This window comes from Bombina bombina, chromosome 2, assembly GCF_027579735.1.
Source record: "Bombina bombina isolate aBomBom1 chromosome 2, aBomBom1.pri, whole genome shotgun sequence".
Taxonomy (NCBI): Eukaryota; Metazoa; Chordata; class Amphibia; order Anura; family Bombinatoridae; genus Bombina; species Bombina bombina.
Window position 1 is genome coordinate 774,573,483 of NC_069500.1, and position 18,475 is coordinate 774,591,957.

The 18,475-nt window shown below is 36.4% G+C and overlaps 1 protein-coding gene across 1 annotated transcript; it reads left to right on the top strand.

Moving 5' to 3' along the window:
- The first annotated feature begins 7,293 nt into the window (after positions 1 to 7,293).
- LOC128647257 (putative nuclease HARBI1) lies at positions 7,294 to 8,464 on the top strand. The gene is made up of 2 exons (XM_053700050.1): positions 7,294 to 7,921; positions 8,097 to 8,464. The coding sequence occupies exons 1-2, from the start codon at positions 7,294 to 7,296 to the stop codon at positions 8,462 to 8,464; spliced, it is 996 nt and encodes a 331-aa protein (XP_053556025.1).
- Positions 8,465 to 18,475: the final 10,011 nt, after the last annotated feature.

Here is an 18,475-nt window from a genome sequence, read left to right on the forward strand (position 1 = left end):
CCAGTTACTTATTCAGAAATAGTAAAATATATGAGATGGCAAGTTTGGCACAAGTTTGTTTGCTATAAAAAGCATTGGGCCAGGTTAAATACATGCTTATCCTATGAAGAGCTTCATGCCGTGTATGTATCCACACAAAAATTAGTGGCCCAAAGGATTTTAACCCTTTTAAAATACCAGTTGCTTATTCAGGAAAGGTAAAATGTATGAAGTGGCAAGGATGGCACCATATTGTTTGCCTTAAAAAGCATTGGGTCAAGCTGAAAATATGTATATTCTATAAATGGGGTTAAAGCCCTGTATATATCTACACAGAAATGAGTTACCCAAATAATTTTAACCCTTTTAAAATACCAATTACGTATTCAGAAAAGGTAAAAGATATGAAATGGCAAGGTTGGCACCATTTTTTTTTGCCATAAAGAGTGTTGGGACAGGCTGATAACATGTCTATCTTATGATGGGTTCACGCCTTGTGTATATATATATATATATATATATATATATATATATATATATATATATATATATATATACACACATAAATGAGTGTCTCAAAGGATTTTATCCTTTTTTAAATACCAATGACTTATTTAGAAAAGTTAAAATATATAAAGTGGCAAGGTTGGCACCAATTTGTTTGCCATAAAGAGCGTTGGACAAGGCTGATAACATGTCATGTATATCCACTATCTACAGTTATTTTTATTTTAAATAAAATAATACACTTTCTAAAAACCTAAACAAACTTACATTTCATAAAAAAAAATCATCTTATATTGCAATAAATAGAAGGCAAACATGGCATAATTTTGATTGTTTTGAATAAGTAACTGATATTATAAAAGGGTAAAAATCCTTTGCGCCACACCTTTATGTGTGGATAATCCACACATTAAGTAGGGTTAATTAAGTAGCTTGTAGGGAGCTTGTAGGGTTAATTTTAACTTTAGTGTAGTGTAGTAGACAATCCAAAGTGGAGAAAAAAAGCCAAATCTGACACATTCCACGCAAAACTCCAAAAATGGTGTGGACGAAATTAAAATAAAAGAAATAATTGCATTCCAAGTTTGTGATGCTCCTGTAATTGTAAATTAAACTCACCTGTATCAATTAACAGGTGCTGACAATATACAAATCTGATTTGAACAGCCAATAGGATTTCAGTAGCTCTCATCCTATTGGCTGATTTGAAAATGTCAGCCAATAGGAATGCAAGGTACCCCATATTTAAACGGGTACCTTGCATTTTAGCTTCAGTGTATGGCGGTGATCGTATGAAGAGGATCCTCCACGCTAGATGTCCGCGCCGCTGGCGACGATGCTCCGCGCCTCCACAGCTCCGTGCCTCCACGGAGTTCAATCCGATTGGCTCATTGGATCAGCCAATAGAATACGAGGTCAATTCTATTGGCTGATCCAATGAGCCAATCAGATTGAACTTTAATCCGATTGGCTGATTACATCAGCCAACCGGATTTTTCCTACCTTAATTTCGATTGGCTGATAGAATCCTATCAGTCAATCGGAATTCGAGGGACGCCATCTTGGATGACGTCATTTAAAGGAACCTTCATTCGTCATTAGTCGTCAGAAAGAAGTGGATGCTCTGAGTCGGATGTCTTGAAGATGGACCCGCTCCAGGCCAGATGGATTAAGATAGAAGATGCCGCTTGGATGAAGACTTCTGCTGGATAGAGGACCTCTTCTGCCCCGATCGGATGAAGACTTCTGCCGCTCCGGATGTCCTGTTTTGGTCCATCGGTGCCCGGCTGGGTGAACACGACTAATGGTAGGGTGATCTTCAATGGGGTAGTGTTAGGTTTTTTTAAGGGGGGATCGGGCGGGTTTTAGAGTAGGGGTGTGTGGGTGGTGGGTTGTAATGTTGGGGGGGGGTTTGTATTTTATTTTACAGGTAAAAGAGCTGATTACTTTGGGGCAATGCCCCACAAAAAGCCCTTTTAAGGGCTGGTAAAAGAGCTGATTACTTTTGTAATTTAGTATAGGGTAGGGAATTTTATTATTTTGGGGGGCTTTTTTATTTTATTAGGGGGCTTAGATTAGGTGTAATTAGTTTAAAATTCTTGTAATATTTTTTGTAATTTAGTGTTTGTTTGTTTTTGTATTATAGTTTAGTTTATTTAATTGTATTTTAGTTTAGATAATTGTAGTTAATTTATTTAATTAATTTATTGATAGTGTAGTGTTAGGTGTATTTGTAACTTAGGTTAGGATTTATTTTACAGGTAATTTTGTAATTATTTTAACTAGGTAGCTATTAAATAGTTAATAACTATTTAATAGCTATTGTACCTAGTTAAAAATAAATACAAAGTTGCCTGTAAAATAAATATAAATCCTAAAATAGCTACAATGTAACTATTAGTTATATTGTATCTATCTTATGGTTTATTTTATAGGTAAGTATTTAGTTTTAAATAGGAATAATTTTTTTAATTATAGTAAATTTATTTTGTTTTATTTAAATTATATTTAAGGGGGGTGTTAGGGTTAGAGTTAGACTTAGGTTTAGGGGTTAATAACTTTATTATAGTTGCGGCGACATTGGGGTCGGGAGATTAGGGGTTAATAATTGTAGGTAGGTTGCGGCGATGTTAGGGAGGGCAGATTAGAGGTTAATACAATTTATTATAGTGTTTGCGAGGTGGGAGTGCAGCGGTTTAGGGGTTAATACATTTATTATAGTGGCGGCAATGTCCGGTCGGTAGGTTAGGGGTTAATAAGTGTAGGTAGGTGGCGGCGACGTTGGGGGGGCAGATTAGGGGTTAATAAATTTAATATAGGTGTCGGCGATGTTAGGGACAGCAGATTAGGGGTTCATAGCTATAATGTAGGTGGTGTCGGTGTCCGGTCGGCAGATTAGGGGTTAAATAATTTTATTATAGTGTTTGCGATGTGGGGAGGCCTCGGTTTAGGGGTTCATAGGTAGTTTATGGGTGTTAGTGTACTTTATAGCACTTTAGTTAGGAGTTTTATGTTCCGGCGTTAGCCCATAAAACTCTTAACTACTGACTTTTAAATGCGGTTGGAGTCTTGGAGGTAGAGGCTCTACCGCTCACTTTCTCCAAGACTTGTAATACCAGCGTTAGGCAAATCCCATTAAAAAGATAGGATACGCAATTACCGTAAAGGGATTTGCGGTAGCCTCGAGTCACGGAAGAAAAGTGAGCGGTGAGCCTCTACTTGTCAGACTCGTAATACCAGCGTTAGATAAAAAGCAGCGTTGGGACCTCTCAACGCTGCTTCTTAAGGCTAACGCAAAACTCGTAATCTAGGCGATAGTGTTTTGCTTTGTTTTCTCGTAATTTTAGCATTTTCTTTTTGTAATGTTAGATTTTTAATTTTTTTTCGTAGTATTAGGTTTATTTAAATATGCAATTTCGTTTTTTTTTATCCTGTAATTTAGGATTTTTAATTAGTAGTTTATTTTATTTTATTAGAATAGTTATGTTAGGTTAAAGGGACAGTCTAGTCAAAATTAAACTTTCATGATTCAGATAGGGCATGGAATTTTAAACAACTTTCCAATTTACTTTTATCATCAAATTTGCTTTGTACCCTTGGTGGTATTTTTGAAAAGCTAAAACTAGGTAGGCACAAACTGATTTCTAAACAGTTGAAATCTGCCTCTTAGCTCAGAGCATTTTGAAAGTTTTTCACAGTTAGACAGTACTAGTTCATGTGTGTTATATAGATAACATTGTGCTCACTCCTGTGGAGTTATTTAGGAGTCGGCACTGATTGGCTAAACTGCATGTCTGTCAAAAGCACTGAGATAAGGGGGCAGTTTGCAGAGGCTTAGATTAAATAACTGTGTTGGTTATGCAAAACTGGGAAATGGGTAATAAAGGGATTTTCTATCTTTTTAAATAATAACAATTCTCATGTAGACTGTCCCTTTAATTTATAGTTTAATCTTAGTTTTTTTATTTCAGAGGTAAGTTTTTATTTATTTTAAGATAGTTATATTGTAACTTTTAATTTAAAGTTAGGCGGGTGTTAGGTTTTAGGAGTTAATAGTTTAAATTAGTGTTTTGCGATGTGGGGGACTGGCAATTTAGGGGTTAATAGGTTTAGTTTATTAGTTGCAATGTGGGGGCTGACGGTTTAGGGGTTAATAACTTTATTTAGTGTCGTGATGTCGGGGAGTGACGGTTTTGTGGTTAATAATTTTATTTAGTGTCAGCGATGTCAGGGGTGTCTAGACTAGGGGGTTATGTTAGGGTGCTAGGTTTTAACATAACTTTCTTTTCCACATAGACATCAAGGGGGTTGCGTTATGGCGATATCCATTCCGTGATCGCAGGTGTTAGTTTTTTTCTAACACTTTCTCCCCATTGATGTCTATGGGTGAAAGCGTGCACGAGCACCTTAACTCAGCCCTTGGCTTTTGTGCGGTATGGAGCTTATCGAACCATAATGCACAGCACAAGGAGGTTTTTCAGTAACTTGTAATGGCAGCACTATGGAGCATGCAATACCGCTAATTTTTTAGCGTTCTTTACGCACCCGGTTTAGCGCACAACTTGTAATCTCGCTGAGAGTGAGTGATAATGCACATCCCGATGATAAAATGATTGTCATGATGTGCGAATCACATTATACTGGCTATACAGTTCTGAATCTCTGTCATCCATACATCTATGATAGCTTCCATATCAGAATTGTGTAGTTATCTGCTTCATAATGAGGTGAACACATCTTTATTTTGAAAAACTAAAATTGGGTAACTTTGAGATAAATATTGTACGTGAACACATTACATTTTTCTGTGATCGTAGAGCTCACAATTTTCTGGAAAAAAAAGTGATGAATTCTGTTCTAGAATCAAATGGATCAAAATCTGTTTATGGTTTGTTTCAAATTGTATGACTCTGAAAACATTAATAAAAACTAGAGGGAAAGGTTTGCTGTTGATGTAAAATCAAACTTTCTGAAAATAAACAATGTATATTCACTTTACCAAACCTCTCTCAATTTACCTTTCTAACAAATGTTTAATGGTGTCTAGAAACTAATTTTTCTTCTCTTCTCCTGAATATTAAAGAAGAAATGTTCTTTGACGACTAGCTTTGACGACCAAGGTTAACCAACCCTGCATCATTCACTTGTTTGGCACATAAATGGTTAACAGACCCTTTCCACCTTAACCAATTTGTCACAGTCTACCCACTCCCGGCAAGCCTGTGACTTCGTTCAGTAGGTGCAAGGGTTAACAATACTTTCTAGTCTGTTATAGGCCTAGAAAAAGTGCCCAAACTCCTCTTTAATGCTACCCACAATAAACTATCTCTAAGCTGCCGCCACTTAAGATTTATTTTATGGGAAATCTTAAGGAAAACAAAGACTTACAAATTAAATCCTAAAATGCAATTTAGCAAAAAATAATCTAAAAAACAAACAGTATTAATATTACCAGTCTCTTTCAGTAACGTGGTTCAAATATTAGACAAAGGCAAAAACTTGATAAATGAATATTTATTATGAGCAAAAAACAAGTCACAGTGCATTATTAATACAAAGATGTTAACAAAATAGAATTATACACAAGCAAGAAAATATGGTCAATCACTCTCTTGGTACACAGGCTCATATGTAGAATGTACAACATGTATTGTTAGAATAAAAGTTTTATACCTGTTCCTCTGATTTCAAATTCCTTGACCAAACCTCCTTCCAGAGGGGCCAGGAAAATATCCACCCTCTCTCTTTTATGAAATGTCATAAGGCTCTGAATCTATGGCTGAATTTATATAACATCTTATAACTTCTGTTATGTATATCTAGTTCATATACACAGATAGGCAATCCCTTTGTGATGTCATGAGGAGTATTTTAATACCAAACACCATATATGTTGCATTCTTTATGGTTCTGAAGCATTATGACTTTAAAAAGTATATTTATTTAGAAGGCTGGTTGTCCTGCCAATGACCTCAGGTTAGTGTCTGGATGGAGGCACTGTGTTCCATCAATCTCTGTGCTGAGAGATTGGGGCAATAACTGATAGGCCTTAGGCCATAAAGTTCTCTCTTTTGGATCTTACAAACTATGTATAAGGGCTCTGGCTTATCTAAGGGAAAAACAAATTTCTTCTGAAAAAACAAATGTTTTAGCACACAGGCTAATAAATTAACTTTTTAACAGCGAAATCATGAGGTCTTCATGACACTAGCCTTTTAATGATAAATCTCTATTTAGCAATTTAAAAAAAAACAACTATAAAAATTAGATTGTGGTAAAATTATTTAAGACAATACTTTCAGACAGCATACTAGACAGATTTTTAGTTTATAACTGTTAACAAAATCTGTGTCTTCCTCAATATTTAAAATATGTCTAGTGGACCTCTCAAACAATCACCATTGTCAAGGCAATAATCAGAGAGCCATGAATAAATCATAAATGGTGCCTCATTTGAAAGATGAAGCAATCCTCTTGCAAATTAGAGGTCTCCTTTTTCCAGTCTTTAGCCAGGAAGAGTGATAATGGCACACTGTCAGAAAAAAAGGTACAGTTGGGGTACGTTTATGAACACTTAGGGTACAACTGATGTGGTTGTACCCTCAATGGATCATAATTACACCTTAAGGAACTAATATGTACCATTTAGCGGTAAATAAGGTACAAATATGTTTCCAACTGTCAAAGGGTCCATCAGGCCCATCTATCAAAGCGTCAACCTCCAATACACCCGAATTCCGCGTTGTACATGTCGCGATGAGGATGCGCCATACTTATCAAAGCCTTAAAATCGTAATAATTAGAATCTTATGACGTAACATACGATTCACCTTTCTCTATTCGACGCAGATCGATGCGAGTTGAGAGCATGTGTAAATTGAGCGTAATCCTGTGCATTCGCTCTCCTATTCGAAACTATTTGAAGGTGTCCCGAAATTATCAAAAGTTCAAGAATTACGCTCGTGTCTCATCCGACGCAGCGTACCTATTTTTCAATCCGCCACCCTTGAGGTCGCGGATGCCATAGAACTCAATGGGAATTAGAAATGATTTATAATGAAAAACAGTTATGTTCCTTTTATCATTTGTTATATATTTTGAGATAAATATCTATGTATAAAATATGTATAAATATATCTATAAAAAAAATCATATACCTTAATTGTCTCTTCCAAAACCCAAATAATTACTCAAATTGCAGCAATCAATATGTTGCTTCCACCTGCATTTTCAGCTTGTGAAATGGTCATTATAAAAGGGAGTGTCTAACGGCACAGAAAGTTTGATGTATGCAGTGTTATTACCAAGATGGAGATGATCAATCTATTTTGCATTGCTATACAACAAAGACGCAGAAGAAGGAGATTTTTGCAGTTAGTTCAGCGTTATGAACGACGCAGAAGGCCAAGGTTATTTTTACCTAGAATAGGGTTGCATACCCTGAGTGACAGGGAAATAGTTCAGAGATTCCATTTAAATAGAGGTTTAATTGAGAATCTGTATCTGGAGATCAAAGACTCAATTGAACCTTTAACTTATAGGACAAAGGCAATCCCTGGAATGTTAAAACTGCTGGCTGTCCTCTATTTCCTCGCCACAGGATCATTTCAGGCTGTAACAAGTTTAGTTGTGGGGATGAGCCAGGCTTCTTTTTCAAGTCATCTAACTGTAGTATTAAAAGCCTTACACCAACGGATAGTGAATTATGTACATTTTCCGGAAACACCAGAGGATTGGCATCGTGTGAAGGTGCAGTTCTATGGGATTGCCGGGATGACAAACATTTTGGGTGCAATCGACTGTACCCATGTGTTAGTGCAGCCTCCAAAGTTAGGAGAATTGCCCTATCGTGACCGCAAGCATAACCACTCTTTAAATATACAGGTCATCTCTGATGCCAAATTGAAGATTATGAGCATCCGGTCAGGATTCCCAGGTTCAACACATGATTCTTTCATCCTGAGAAATTCGCATGTTTATGACCTGTTTCAGAATCATCAAATGCCAGAGGGAATTCTCCTAGGTAAATATCTATTACAAATTGTCATATATGGATATAAAAATATTATTTTTTTTCAGATTGCTAAAATATATTTATTTTTTGCACACAGGAGATTCAGGCTATTCATGTCTCCAATGGCTTTTCACTCCTGTGCTGAACCCCACAACTCCTGCGCAAGTGCGCTATAATGAGGCTCATACATCTACAAGATGTGTTATAGAGCGCACATTTGGCGTTTTGAAAAGCAGGTTTCGTTGTTTAGACCTCTCTGGGGGAGTCCTTCTATACAAACCAAAGAAAGTATCCCTGATATTTCTCATATGTTGTATACTCCACAACCTATCATTACGCATGCCAGATGATGATATTTCTATTTTACAAGTAGAGTATGATGACAATGTGGCACCTTTAGAGCAAATTGATGCAAGAGGAGTACAAGCTCGATCTGATTACATCCATGCTCTATTTGAACAATGATTATGTAAATATATTGTACATATGTTCTTTTGTTTCATCATATCTTTATGTTTAAAATTATCCCAAAAGAGGCTATTTATGTTAGTTTTACTTAATTTTTAATATGTATTCAAATAAATGTTCTTCATTTCACACCTGACTCTTTTTTTAATTAAATATTTCAAATTAATACTCAATAGATTATAAGTGAATCTGGAATTTTGGAATCAGCATCAATGCAATACGGGTTTACACCTGATCTTGGGTGGTGTTCTTTAACCAATGGCAGATGTTTAGTCTCCCTGATTAGGTTGTAATAATAAAAATAAAAAATCGCCCAAAATCAAATATATACATTTTGTTGCTCTTATTATATGTGTAGATATATTATTAAATTTTGCCTTAAAACATTATCATGGAGATTGACCATTTTCCATTGGTTAAAGCAGTGATTTTTTTAACCTATTTTTTTTGTCATGGCACACTTTTTTAAATTAAAAAATCCTGTGGCACACCACCATTCAAAAATTGAAAAAAAAAACACACGTATCCTAATAGAGTATATATATATATATATCTATATATATATATATATACAAAACATGGGGTGGGGTCAGCACTCGCAGGCCGGACCGGGTACACATCCTATGACCCTGCAACATGCACAGCCCTGGGTGCAAACCAGCACTCTCAGGAAGCTGCACTGCCACCAGATTCACAGGCAGTTAACCCCAGTCAGGCCTGGGTGCAAGGCCCAAACAAGGAAAATTACAAAAAATAATATTTTTTAATATAAACACACAGAAAAAGTCCAGCACTCACTCACAAGCTCTCAACTAAGATAAAAAGCAGCAATGGAAGAATTAGTTACCGCATCTGGCCAAATGGGAAAAGCCCAGGTACCTTGTCAAGGTTTCTTCCAAATACACCTGGGTCCCTAAACAGCCACACAATGCAGGCTCACAATCAAACAACTGTGAAAAAAAGCAACTGTGAAAAAATGGAGGGTGCACAGGCTTATGTAATTTCCCAAACATATACAAAACATGGGGTGGGGTCAGCACTCTCAGGCCGGACCGGGTACACATCCTATGACCCTGCAACATGCACAGCCCTGGGTGCAAACCAGCACTCTCAGGAAGCTGCACTGCCACCAGAGTCACAGGCAGTTAACCCCAGTCAGGCCTGGGTGCAAGGCCCAAACAAGGAAAATTACAAAAAATAATATTTTTTAATATAAACACACAGAAAAAGTCCAGCACTCACTCACAAGCTCTCAACTAAGATAAAAAGCAGCAATGGGTTTGCACCCAGGGCTGTGCATGTTGCAGGGTCATAGGATGTGTACCCGGTCCGGCCTGAGAGTGCTGACCCCACCCCATGTTTTGTATATGTTTGGGAAATTACATAAGCCTGTGCACCCTCCATTTTTTCACAGTTGCTTTTTTTCACAGTTGTTTGATTGTGAGCCTGCATTGTGTGGCTGTTTAGGGACCCAGGTGTATTTGGAAGAAACCTTGACGAGGTACCTGGGCTTTTCCCATTTGGCCAGGTGCGGTGGCTAATTCTTCCATTGCTGCTTTTTATCTTAGTTGAGAGCTTGTGAGTGAGTGCTGGACTTTTTCTGTGTGTTTATATTAAAAAATATTATTTTTTGTAATTTTCCTTGTTTGGGCCTTGCACCCAGGCCTGACTGGGGTTAACTGCCTGTGACTCTGGTGGCAGTGCAGCTTCCTGAGAGTGCTGGTTTGCACCCAGGGCTGTGCATGTTGCAGGGTCATAGGATGTGTACCCGGTCCGGCCTGAGAGTGCTGACCCAACCCCATGCTTTGTATATGTTTGGGAAATTACATAAGCCTGTGCACCCTCTATTTTTTCACAGTTGCTTTTTTTCACAGTTGTTTGATTGTGAGCCTGCATTGTGTGGTTGTTTAGGGACCCAGGTGTATTTGGAAGAAACCTTGACGAGGTACCTGGGCTTTTCCCATTTGGCCAGATGCAGTAACTAATTCTTCCATTGCTGCTTTTTATCTTAGTTGAGAGCTTGTGAGTGAGTGCTGGACTTTTTCTGTGTGTTTATATTATAAAAAAAAAATATATATATATATATATATATATTTATTTATATACATACACACATCACACTGTATGTATTGTGCTGTGATGCCATGCCTCCTACCAACGATACATGACATATTGACATTCATTCACAAACAAACAATCATACTGATTGTCTGTGAGTGAATAGCAATATGTCATGGTTGTACATGATGCCTGTCACATACCTCCCAATATTTCCAAATTTGAAAGAGGGACACCCCTGCACTGGGAGTAAAAAACAAGCAAAATGTAAGAAATATGTCACACTGTTGTCAGTCTGCCGTGGCACACCTGAGGATCTCTCATGGCACACTGTTTGACAAACACTGGGTTAAAGCATCACACCCAAGCTTAGGTGTGCTCATGATATTTTGGAATATTAAGCCAGGGAGTCAAATTATATTATGTAGTGTAATATCAGTAATGATTATGCCCACTGAGTAAAGGCACTTTAGTGCATATACATTATTTTTAATGAGTTCAAAACACACATATATATATATATTTATCAATAACATTGGTTATTACCTGTTCATGAGCTTCCATACATTCATCTTTGATCAATATAAAACAAGTGAATGACTAAAATTCTACAATTAAAGTTGTTACTAGAAAATTTTGAAATAACATTCTATTTTCTAACATCAAAATTAATTATTATTGTATTTATGTCCATTTAATATAGTTGTTTTGGTTCTGCATAACCGGTCAATGGTTAATAATGTTATTTATTTTGCAAAATATAAAATACTTTGGTGTACATTGTACCTTTAATAACTTATTAGATATGACCAATGAATAGTAATTAAAAACAGCATTTTTAAAAATAAAATACAATAAAGATAATCATCCAAATATATTTTTTTATTAAATTATAACAAGCATTCCTTCATGCATAATACAAACAAAATAAAATAAACAAAAAAACTAATCTTTAGACCGCTTAGAGGCAGTGGGAGATTGTGGAGGTGATCTTTCCCTTCTCAAAGAAATTAATTCTTGAAGGGTACCCTGCATCAATAGAAATAAATTTCTATTGAAATTTCGGTTCTCCTCATCAGCTCCCTTTCCTCTATGGCTACCCTGCGTAGATCTATAGCTATTATCTCCCTTTGCAATTCCATTGCCATCTCCACCTGACGCCCCTGTTGTTGAATATATACCCCCAATGTCCTAATCAACTCCTGTTGATTGTCACTATACTGCCTCCCCAGATTCACCATATTATTTATTGCATCATCATCATGGCCAGGGGCGGCAGCAGGAGCGGCAACAGGGGCGGCAGCAGGAGCGGCAGCAGGGGCGGCAACAGGGGCGGCAACAGGGGCAGGTCCTGGTGCAGCAGGCCCAGGTGCGGCAGGGTCAGCGGCGGCAGCAGCTGAATCTTCCAGATAGCTTTCTATCTGCGTATCGTCATTCAGTAGGCTACCAATCAGATCTTGTGATTCGTCATATAAACTCTCCTGTATCTGCCTAACCACAATTGTAAGCTCCTCCGACAGCTGCTGACACCGTTCGGTACCTAATGTAAATATAAACTAATATTATAATCAAAATTAATTAAAGTTGCATGAATTTGCAATGTATTCTCTGTTTAATACACATTTATATACAATAATATTTTTAATATAGATTTGCTCTCTTGGAATCTCATTTCTTTTTAATTATAAATAAGCACATATTCAACACTTGGTTTAGATATATTATGGTTGTTTCCTGCACAGATTTATCTGTAAATTTCATTAATATAAGTCACAGCCATCTGCAAGGATTGCACTCCTTTTACATTCAACTAATAATAATACATTGCAGTTGACATTTAACACACCAATCATAATATATTTGTGATTGTTTTTTTTTTTTTTATTAAAAAATATGATTTTTGGAATAAAAACAAAATCATATTAAAAAATAAACATGTAAACATAATATGCCTTGTGCAGCTATATCACACATGTGCATTATTATTTCATGCAAAAATACATATGACAAATAAAACAGTCATATAATGAACTTTTCATGGTTTTGTACATTTTAATCTGCATTGCAAAAATGCAATAAAATTTTTTGTATTACATGCACCTTTAAAGGGACATCCAACAATGGTTTTTTTTTGGTTTTTTTTTAAACATTCTAGATAATCCCTTTATTACACATTCATCAGTTTTGCATAACCAACACAGTTCAAATGAATGTTTAGCTTTTAAATAAGTACATCAAGAGAACAAAGCCTAATTGGTAATAAAATAAAAATGGAAATGTTTATAAAATTACATGCCCTATTTTTATTTTTTTAGTTTTCATAATTAACTGTCCCTTTAAAAGAATATCACATACAAAATAGGAAAGCATATGGATGTATTTCATGTAGTAATATAAACCCAACATTTTTTATATACAACTATGCTTTGAATCCAAAGTAATGGATTTTAAATAAATTGTATTTAAAGGCACAGTCTAGTCTAAATTATGCTTTCATTATTCAGATTGGACTTAAAATTAAATTTGAAAGTTAATTAAAATTTAATCATAAAATTCAGGTGATCAGGGGACTGGAAGAAGGTTCCTAGATACAAGGTAATCACAGAGGTAAAAAGTATATTAAAGGGACAGTCAACACCAGCATTTTTTGTTGTTTAAAAAGAGAAAATCCCTTTATTATCCATTCCCCAGTTTTGCAAAAGCAGCACTGTTATATTAATACACTTTTTACTTCTGTGACTAACTTGTATCTAAGCATCTTCTGACCGCACCTAATCACATGACTTTTAGTTATTATCTATTAACTTGTATTTTAGCCAATTAGTGCAGTGTCTGCCACTAGCCATGGGTGTGATCACAATGCTATCTATATGGCCTACATGAGCTAGCTCTCCCCTGCTGTGAAAAGTAAATAAAATATAGGCGGACTTGAAGGGCATAAAAATCATATGAGCCTTCCTAGGTTTGCTTTCAACTAGAATACAAAGAGAACAAAGCAAATTTGTTGCTTAATGTTAATTGTAAAGTTGTTAAAAATTGCATGCCCTATTTTAAAAATTAAAGGTTTTTTTTGGACTTGACTGTCCCTTTAATATAACTTTGTTGGTTATGCAAAACTGGTGAATGGGTAATAAAGGGATTATCTATCATTTCAAACAATAACAATTCTGTTGTAGACTGTTCCTATAAATAAGCACTTTTCCTCAGCATTTTAAACAGCATTCATTGCCTGAGCCTGAGGTGCTTAACATCTTGCAATGAATAAATTTAATAGTTCACATGATACAATCACCTCTTTTGCTCTGAAGAGATGCAGTGTTTAATATGCTGTGGCAATAATATTTTCTAGATATGCATCACATGCATGTATTAATATAATGTTGAGCAATCAAAAACATAAATAAATAAAGTTTTTGTGGTTAATACATAAATTTAGAATGATTTCACATATAAATGGTTGAAGGTAACGCCCCTTTTATTTTCAACACAGTTATATTTGATAAACTTTCAATGTGCCCTAATACTTATTAACCCTTTATATTACATGCAGCATCACAAGATAAAGTATGTTAATTTTGATATTGTTTACTCGTTTTATAAAACTCTGCAATGAAATCCAGTATGCTATCTTACAATCTTTAAATTAAAAAAATAAAATAATATTTACTGTGATTTCATAGAGTAACACAAATTAATGATTATGGCATTCAGTGTCTGTTTAAGTTATCACACTTACAACATTCAGGTGTTGCATTCATTGTATTACCTGAGGAGGAGGAGGAGGAGATGGAAGAGGTAGGAGCTGGCCCCATATCCCTTCTGACTTCCACTACAATTTTAAAAAAAGGGATTATAAATTAAAATTGAATATTAAATGTAAAATATTAATCCAATAACAATTACAGATTTACATTAAACAACAGTTAACATTAACTTACATACCTGTTGTTTGTCCAACACCTGGGTCAGGGGTGCTGCACATTATGGGCGCGATCCGATATAGATCGTAGTTTGCGGCGCAAGCGAGGGAACCCGCGTCGCCCGCAGTTTCAGTTGCAACTCGAGCTATCCCATATACTGCGCGATCAGATGCTAAAGTGCCGTAAGTCGGATAAACCAGCGATGTCCAGAAATCTGCGCAAGTGACTTACGGCACGTTAGAAACTGCCAGCGCCTACAAAACCTGACTAAAGTCTAAATCACCCGCACTGTCTAACACGCCTCCCTAACATAGCCCGACACGATTAACCCTCTATCCGCTATCCCCCCTCACTATCCTAACAATAACAATGTATTAACCCCTAAACCGCCGCTACCTAATAAAGTTATTAACCCCTAAACCGCCGCCAGCTATATTAAATCTATAACCCCCTAAAGTGAGCCCCTAACACCGCCGCCATCTACCTTACCTACCCCCTAAAGTGAGCCCCTACCCCGCCGCTATCTATTTTAAAATTATTAACCCCTAATCTAATCCCCCTACCCCGCCGCCATCTATATTAAATTATTTAACCCCTAAAAAACTAAACTATCCCTACCACTAAACCTAAGTCTAACCCTACAAATAGCCCTGAAAAGGGCTTTTTGCGTGGCATTGCCCCAAAGTAACAGCTCTTTTGCCAGCCCTTAAAAGGGCTTTTTGTGGGGCATGCCCCAAAGAATTCAGCTCTTTTGCCAGCCCTTAAAAGGGCTTTTGGCGGGGCTTTGTCACAAAGTAAACTGCTCTTTTGCCTACAATCTACATCCTCCTACACCGCGGCCACCTATAATAAATGTATTAACCCCTAATCTAATCCCCCTATACCGCCGCCAGCTATAATAAATGTATTAACCCCTAATCTAATCCCCCTACACCGCCGCCAGCTATATTAACTATATTAACCCTAATTATATTAGGGTTAATATAGTTAATATAGTTATTATATTATATATATATATAAAGTATAATAACCCTATCTAACTCTAACATCCCTAACTAAACTCTTATTAAAATAAATCTAATATTAATATTATTAATTAAAATATTCCTATTTAAATCTAAATACTTAACTATAAAATAAACCCTAAGATAGCTACAATATAATTAATAATTACAGCTATGTTAGGGTTTATATTTATTTTACAGGTAAATTACAGGTAAATTGTTAATTATTTTAACTAGGTATAATAGCTATTAAATAGTTATTACCTATTTAATAGCTACCTAGTTAAAATAATTACCCAATTACCTGTAAAATAAATCCTAACCTAAGTTACAAATACACCTACACTATCAATAAATTAAATAAACTACAAATATCTATCTAAAAATACAATTAAATAAACTAAACTAAATTACCAAAAAAAACAAACACTAAATTACAAAAAATAAAAAAAAGATTACAAGATTTTTAAGCTAATAACACCTATTCTAAGCCCCTAATAAAATAATAAACCCCCAAAATAAAAAAAATTCCCTACCCTATTCTAAATTAAAAATAGTTCAAAGCTCTTTTACCTTACCAGCCCTTAAAAGGGCCTTTTGTGGGGGCATGCCCCAAAGAAAACTGCTCTTTTGCCTGCAAAAAAAAACACAATACCACCCCCCAACATTACAACCCACCACCCACATACCCCTAATCTAACCCAAACCCCCCTTAAATAAACCTAACACTACCCCCCCTGAAGATCTCCCTACCTTGTATTCACCCCGCCGGGCAGAACTCCTCATCCGATCCGGGAGATGTCTTCCAGCAAGCGGCAGTGAAGTCTTCTTCCATCCGGCCGATGTCTTGAAGCAAGCGGCAGAGAGTCTTCTTCCATCGGCGATGTCTTCAAGCAAATCGGCATCTTCAATCTTCTTTCTTCGCTCCTCCACCGCGGAGCATCCATCCGGCACGACGACTTCCCGACGAATGAGGTTCCTTTAAATGACGTCATCCAAGATGGCGTCCGTCGAATTCTGATTGGCTGATAGGATTCAATCTGATTGGCTGATTGGTTCAGCCAATCGGATTGAACTTGAATCTGATTGGCTGATTCAATCAGCCAATCAGATTTTTCTACCTTAATTCCGATTTGCTGATAGAATCCTATCAGCCAATCGGAATTCGACGGACGCCATCTTGGATGACGTCATTTAAAGGAACCTCATTCGTCGGGAAGTCGTCGTGCCGGATGGATGCTCCGCAGCGGAGGAGCGAAGAAAGAAGATTGAAGATGCCGATTTGCTTGAAGACATCGCCGATGGAAGAAGACTCTCTGCCGCTTGCTTCCAGACATTGCCCGGATGGAAGAAGACTTCACTGCCGCTTGCTGGAAGACATCGCCCGGATCGGATGAGGAGTTCTGCCCGGCGGGGTGAATACAAGGTAGGGAGATCTTCAGGGGGGGTAGTGTTAGGTTTATTTAAGGGGGGTTTGGGTTAGATTAGGGGTATGTGGGTGGTGGGTTGTAATGTTGGGGGGTGGTATTGTGTTTTTTTTGCAGGCAAAAGAGCAGTTTTCTTTGGGGCATGCCCCCACAAAAGGCCCTTTTAAGGGCTGGTAAGGTAAAAGAGCTTTGAACTATTTTTAATTTAGAATAGGGTAGGGAATTTTTTTATTTTGGGGGTTTATTATTTTATTAGGGGGCTTAGAATAGGTGTAATTAGCTTAAAAATCTTGTAATCTTTTTTTTATTTTTTGTAATTTAGTGGGTTTTTTTTTGTAATTTAGTTTAGTTTATTTAATTGTATTTTTAGATAGATATTTGTAGTTTATTTAATTTATTGATAGTGTAGGTGTATTTGTAACTTAGGTTAGGATTTATTTTACAGGTAATTGGGTAATTATTTTAACTAGGTAGCTATTAAATAGGTAATAACTATTTAATAGCTATTATACCTAGTTAAAATAATTAACAATTTACCTGTAAAATAAATATAAACCCTAACATAGCTATAATGTAATTATTAATTACATTGTAGCTATCTTAGGGTTTATTTTATAGGTAAGTATTTAGATTTAAATAGGAATATTTTAGTTTATAATATGAATTAGATTTATTTAATAAGAATTTAGTTAGGGGTGTTAGGGTTAGATAGAGTTAATATAGTTCATATAAATACTATAGTAACTATATTAACTATATTAACCCTAATATAATTAGGGTTAATATAGTTAATATATATAATGTAATAACTATATTAACTATAATATACTTAGGGTTAATATAGATAATATAGCTGGCGGCGGGGTAGGTAGATTAAATTAGGGGTTAATAATTTTAATATAGATGGCGGCGGTGTAAGGGGTTCACATTAGGGGATAGATCAGTTAGATGGTGACGGTTTTAGGGGCTCACAGTAGGGGGTTAGTTTATGTAGATGGCGAGGGTTTAGGGGTTAAATACTTTATTAGGGATTGCGGCGGGGGATCGCGGTTGACAGGGAGATAGACATTGCGCATGCGTTAGGTGTTAGGTTTATTTTAGCAGCCAGTTTAGGGAGTTACGGGCTCCAATAGTCAGCGTAAGGCTACTTACGGCTGCTTTTTGTGGCGAGGTGAAAATGGAGTAAGATTTCTCCATTTTCGCCACGTAAGTCCTTACGCTGTATATTGGATACCAAACTGCGCGGGTTTGGTATACCTGCCTATGGCCCAAAAAACTACGGGCGACGGCAGAAATATACGCGCGTAACTTCTAGGTTACGCCGTATATAGGATACCAAACCCGCGCAAATATTGGCTTCGCCAGCTTTTGCGGGCGACGATTTTTATCGGATCAACCCCTATGTCTGGCAGTGTTGTAGCTGAAGAGAGACTGTGGCTGGAGTCCGTAGCAATCAGCCCTGTATCAACCACAGGTAACGGCTGTGTGGCAACAGCAGAAGCTTTACTAGTAGAAGCTGTAATAGATTAAGGTTTAAAATAAATATCACGTATTAATATAATTGAAATCCAGTAGTCAACATTTATACCAATTAACATT

Bases quoted from the DNA above. Each gene is read 5' to 3' on its own strand.
- LOC128647257 (XM_053700050.1), top strand. From the start codon at position 7,294: ATGGAGATGATCAATCTATTTTGCATTGCTATACAACAAAGACGCAGA. The intron at 7,922-8,096 runs GTTCAACACATG...TTTTGCACACAG, and splicing joins CATCCGGTCAGGATTCCCAG to GAGATTCAGGCTATTCATGT.